The sequence below is a fragment of the Acomys russatus genome, chromosome 13 (genome assembly GCF_903995435.1).
Source record: "Acomys russatus chromosome 13, mAcoRus1.1, whole genome shotgun sequence".
Classification (NCBI taxonomy): domain Eukaryota; kingdom Metazoa; phylum Chordata; class Mammalia; order Rodentia; family Muridae; genus Acomys; species Acomys russatus.
Window position 1 is genome coordinate 10931669 of NC_067149.1, and position 5803 is coordinate 10937471.

Consider the following 5803-nt stretch of genomic DNA (forward strand, 5'->3'; position numbering starts at 1 on the left):
GGCAAAGCAACAACCGACAAACGACACCAGGCAGTAAAGTTTAAAATGACAGAACTAAGGCTGGCTACATGGTTCAAGAAGAAAAGGGACTTATCACCAAACCCGATGGCATAAGTTCAATCTCCAGATCCCACATGGTGGAAGGAGAGGAGCCGACGCCCACAGGTTGTCCTCTGCCATCCAGGATGGGTGCTTTGGCAAGTATACATACATGCATGTGTACACACATACACACTCACATAAAAAACAAACAAATGTAATGAAAAATTAATGTTTCTCAAATGAAAGGATTAGGATACCACTATTTCTTTCAAGCTCAGATGATAAACATTAAAGCCATGAAACATCACACACACACACACACACACACACACACACACACACACACACACACACACACAGAAACAACCCGGCACTACAAGGCTTTTGATGAACAGCAATACCACTTTCTAGGAGACAATCCTGCCATAAAATTTGAGCTTGTATCTGAACAAGCACTCACTTAGAGAAAATACAGGAGATGGGAAATGTGATTAAGATGACATTTCAGGCAGGCACAGCAATGCCCACTTTTTAAAAAATATTTAATATATTAGCTATTTTATTATTTTATGTTTTATTAATTTATACATATTATATCTCAATGGTTTTCCCATCGCTTGTATCCTCCCATTCCTCCCTCCCTCCCAATTTCCCGTTACTCCCCTCCCCTATGACTGTGACTGAGGGGGACCTCCTCCCCCTGTATATGCTCATAGGGTATCAAGTCTCTTCTTGGTAGCCTGCTATCCTTCCTCTGAGTGCCACCAAGGCTCCCCATCCAGGGGACATGGTCAAATCTGGGGCACCAGAGTTCATGTGAAAATCAGACCCCAATCTCCACTCAACTGTGGAGAATTTCCTGTCCATTGGCTAGATCTGGGTAGAGGTTCAATGTTTACTGAATGTATTGTCCTTGGCTGGCGCCATAGTTTGAGCAGGACCCCTGGGCCCAGATCTGCCCATCATAATGGTCTTTTTGTAGGTTTCTAGGACTGTCTGGATCCTTCTATTTTACCACTCTTTACTATTATTCCCAGCATTCAGGAGTCAGAGGCAGGCTGACTGATCGCCATAGAACGTTCCACGAAAGCCATGGTGATTGAGAGAGACCCTGTCTCAAAAACAAATGATGCAGTGGGCGAACAATCAGCAAAAGCCACTGCCAAACACTTGAGATGCTTTGAGCTGAAAAACTGCAAGGTGTGAGCAAAACAAGATTCTTATACACAACCAGAAGTACAAATGGGATTTCACTACGGGTTTTGTTGCTGTTTTGTTTTTGTTCTTGTTTTGTCTTTTTGATAACTTTGTCCTTTGGCAATTTCATGTGTGTATAGTGTACTGTTTACTCTCACCCCCAGCTCTTCACCTTGTCTCTGTCATCCCGTCCTCCTCCCACTGGCTCCTTTCTGTTTCACGTCTTTCTATTTGTTTTGTTTTGTTTCGTGACCCTCTAGTTCTAACTAAGACTGTGTGTGCAGATGGGTTTGGAACTGTCTGTTGGAGCCTTGTGGGCTCCAGTAATTGTCTTTCCCCCCAGAATCCATCAGTTGCCAGTAGTTCCCCAGGAGAGGGTAGGACCAATGACCTCCCAATCCATGACTGGCTCTTGGCAGGCCCAGCCGTGTCTAGGCAGCCTCTGCTGCTGAGATCTCGGGTTTGCAGTGCTTCTGCCATGTCCTGAAAATAGCATCACATGTCTCTTCTCCCTGTCTCCTGCTCTCACTTCTATCCGTTCTCTCTTCCATGGCATTCCTTCTGCCTGAAGGGAGTGGCATAAATGCCGAGCACGGGGGCTGCTGCATGCACCTGCATTTACTGCAAAGACAAGGTTCCCTGGTTAAGAATGAGTAGCATTTGTCTATGGATATAAACATAAATATCTAGGCTGCAGTTTGATGCCACGTCAGTTAGCTAAACCATAGCGGGGAGGTTGCCCTGATCTCCCCAGCCACAGGGTCTCAAGTGTCAGATGCTACAGCTTAGTTTATCATTCTGTACAAAGTTGAGCTGTATTCCAGCGATTCCACTTTAGTGTGTAGCCTTATTAAAACTAGTCTTACACACACTAAGGGACTTCTGTGGGGTGTTTTATAGCAGCACAGCATAATGAGCACCCTAATGGGAACCCTCAAGGGTCTAATGAGTAGAATCGAAGCAACAAAATGTAGTGTACCTGTGAAAGTGACTCAGTGGCCACCGCATGCATCTGCTGAGTTTCATACAGCACTGTAATAGCTGCTTCTGACTGCAGACCAATTGGCACTGTTAAAAGTACTTGATTTAGTTATTATATTTTCAATTACCTCTTGCTGATGCTTTCTAAATTTTTAATAGGAATTACTTAAAGCTATTGTTGCAAGAATGAAGAAATCAATAGAAGATGATATCTTTATTCCTCTATATCCAAAAAGGTAAAAGCTCTTCATTTTTATATATTTGGAATAGCTTTTCTTTTGGGGGGCAGTAGGGTGGTGTAAGACACAGCCTGGTGTAGCTTAGAGTATCCTTGAACTTTCTACAGACTGATTTTGAACTCATTATTCTGTGTTCTTTCCTCCACCACCCAAGTGCTGGAATTAGAGGCACTTGCCATCGTGTCCAGCCTTGACAGAAAACAGATTTGTTTAAGAAGGTAATGCTGAAGACACTACAGTCGTTGCTAGACATGGTGCACACACTATATTAGGAGGCAAACTGAGGTTTCAGCAAACATTTCTTTGACTCTCCCATGTACCATAGCTGCTTAGCACTTGGACATTATGTGTTTGAGTGTCTCTTGTTTTTAAATCTATCCTAGTAGCCGGAGGTTGTAGCCTAGAGAAAAGCACAGATTCTTAGCTCCACTATTTCTAGGGAGGCAGAATCAGTAGCTGCCCCACATGGTAGCAGGACGATGAAGACTGTTCAGAACAGAACCGTGTGGTGTGCAAAGGAAGCACGGAACTGCAAGCCTAGTGCATCACGGAAGGGCAGGAAGCTGCAGCTATGAAGTCTGGGTTCATCCTAGGAAGTGGGGCTGGATTTGTGGTCATACAGCTGCCAGCAAGGCTTTCTTAGTAGTGATGATTGTGAACTGTAGCCACCCAGTGATACCCAGTTAAGAGGCGGGGGGGAGGGGGGTGCTGAGGGCTTGGAGCTTCCTGACTTATTTGAGTTAGGAAGAGTTATCTGCAAATAAAAATTAAGCCTAGTAAGTTTTGCTTTTTACTATTTTAGGTAACTAATTCCTTCACATGGTTCAAAATATGAGTGCACTTTATATATATTTGCTGAGGATGTGTGTATATGCACCACATGTATGCCTGGCACCTGCAGAGGTCAGAGCGAGCACCCTGGAGCTAGAATTACAGGAGTTATGAACCATGATGTGGGTGATGGGAACCGAACCATGTCTAACCGCTGGACTGTCCCTGCAGTCCCTAAAAGGGTTATTTACTCTCAGACTTCTGACTATGCAGAGTTCACCGTTTGCCTTATTATATATGCTGTGGTCTTACCCCTTCCTTCTGTAGCAGTGAACTATGTTATAAGCAGGTACAAGTAGTTTTCAGCCTTTTTCACTTATGTGAAGTCCTTTCACGTCCTCATGGAGGTAACTGCATTGTCTTAGTTAAGGTTTCTATTGCTACAACAAAACATCATGACCAAAGAGCAAGTTGGGAAGGAAATGGTTTATTCGGTTTATACATCCATATTGCTGTTCATTACTACAGGAAGTCAGGACAGGAACTCAAACAGGGCAGGAACCTGGAGGCAGGAGCTGATGCAGAGGCCAGGGAGAAGTGCTGCTTACTGGCTTGTTCAGCCTGCTCTCTTATAGAAGCCAGGACCACCACCCATGGGCTGGGTCCTCCCGCAGTGGTCACTAATTGAGAAAATGCCTTACAGCTGGATCTCATGGAGGCATTTCCTCAACTGAAGCTTCTTCCTCTCTGATGACTTTAGCTTGTGTCAAGTTGACACCCAAAACCAGCCAGTACACGATTGTAGGTGTCCTGTAACTGACCGGCATGTGAATGGTGATCTCTTACCAACAGTGAGGTAATGAGCAAACTGTGCAAAGGCAGTCATCATTTACAAGACACACTCGCGGAAATTCACTGTTGGCTGAGTGAGGGTTCATAACTCTTGGCAGACACCGTCAGAGTGCCTTGATTTGTTTTTCATTTAGGCTGTTTAGTTGCTTACTGAAAACAAACAAAAAACAGAACGCTGAGGGTTAAGAATGTGTATTGCTCTTCCAGAGGACTAGAGTCTGATCGCCTGCACCTAGGTTGACAGCTCACAGCCATCTGTAACTCCAACTCCAGGGTCTCTGGTGGCTCCTCTGTCCTCTGCAGGCACGACACTCACATGCACAGACCACACACGGACATACAAAGATACACAGAATTCAAAACAAAAACAAACCATAGTCCTGTTTTTTTTTTAGGTTTTATTCTGAAAAAAGAACTGTTTTATATATTTTCTCTTCTCCCTCTTCCCCTCTTCTTCCTTTCTCCCTCCTCCTTTGTTTCAAATTAGTTCTGAAGAAGGAAACATGTCACTACACTCAAAGTTCCAAGAAAGACAGTTCTGGGGAGCTCTCAAGGTAAGCAGGATGCTGTCTTTAAAATGTGCCTGTATTGGTCCGTGCGGCTAGACAGTGTGGTGGACTACTCCACTCTGCCACTACAGCATGAAAGCACTAAGAGACTACCAGTGTGTAAGCAACTGAACTGTGTTTGATAAACTTTGCTTGGCAACACTAAAATTTGAACATTACATAACTTTCATATTTTAAAAATATTCCATGTAGGTTTGCTTTGTTTTACTTCTTTGAGACACAGTCTCACTGTATAGCCCTGGCTAGCCTGGTGCTTGCTATGGAGACTAGGCTATCCTGACGGAGTAAGCCTTCCTGCCTCTGCCTCCTATGTACTAGAATTAAAGGGCTGTGCCACCATGCCCAGCCTTATTCTGTTGTGTATTTTAGTATTTTTAAACATTCTTTAAAAATCTAAAAGACATTGTCCCATGGACCCTACAAAAGAAGCTTTGAGTTGAATTTAATCTCAGGTCGTGACTGGCGACACACTGGTCAAAAGCTAAAGTTACAGGCAGAGACAAGTTGGTGGAGGTAGATGTGATAAGGAGGTCTGTTCAAACAATGTTTCAGGTGAAGCATCAAAAAGGTCCCACCGGCGACTAACACACGATGTTGGCACCTGGGGCTTAGGTCATTCTTAGGCGTTGTAGTGGATGTAGGAGGAAGAGGAGGCTTGGGAGGGATGGTGAAATCTGTGTTGGATATAGTAAGTTGCATAGAACTGTGGAGAAGGAACACAATACAGGTGACACACAAGTCCCAAAACCAGGGGATAGGTCAGAGCTGAGAACCTGGTATCAGTTATCCATAGGCAATATTTGTCCATAAGTGGCAAGTTCTGAGGAGACTAGATAGAGCCTGGGAAATGGAGTTGGGGAGGCGGGAGGTGTCTTCAGATGCACCTCATAACAAATTGTGAGCCTTTGTGCCTTAAGGAACCCAAGAACAAAAATGAGTATTAAATACCACAATAAAGGATTAGGGGTCCTGACGATGTCCGTTGTGGTTAAGAATTTACAAGGACATAAATGTCCTTAGCAGGAACAGTTTCAGTGACTGTGTGTCACGGCCAAGTCTGAAAGATGCTTCCCAGGACAGGCAGCAATGCCATGACAGTCAGAGTGTGGCATGTTACATCTGTCATTCAGCACTCAGAAAACTGGGAGAGTG

At 44.2% G+C, this 5803-nt stretch overlaps 1 protein-coding gene across 1 annotated transcript in view; it reads left to right on the forward strand.

Annotated features, from left to right (window-relative positions):
• Positions 1 to 4548: 4548 nt before the first annotated feature.
• The window catches only part of Gcfc2 (GC-rich sequence DNA-binding factor 2), a 6045-nt gene continuing 4790 nt past the window's right edge, over positions 4549 to 5803 (forward strand). The window contains exon 1 of the mRNA XM_051154654.1: positions 4549 to 4636. Coding sequence (XP_051010611.1) covers positions 4586 to 4636 — 51 coding nt within the window. The 5' untranslated portion in view covers positions 4549 to 4585. The remainder of the gene's footprint in view (positions 4637 to 5803) is intronic.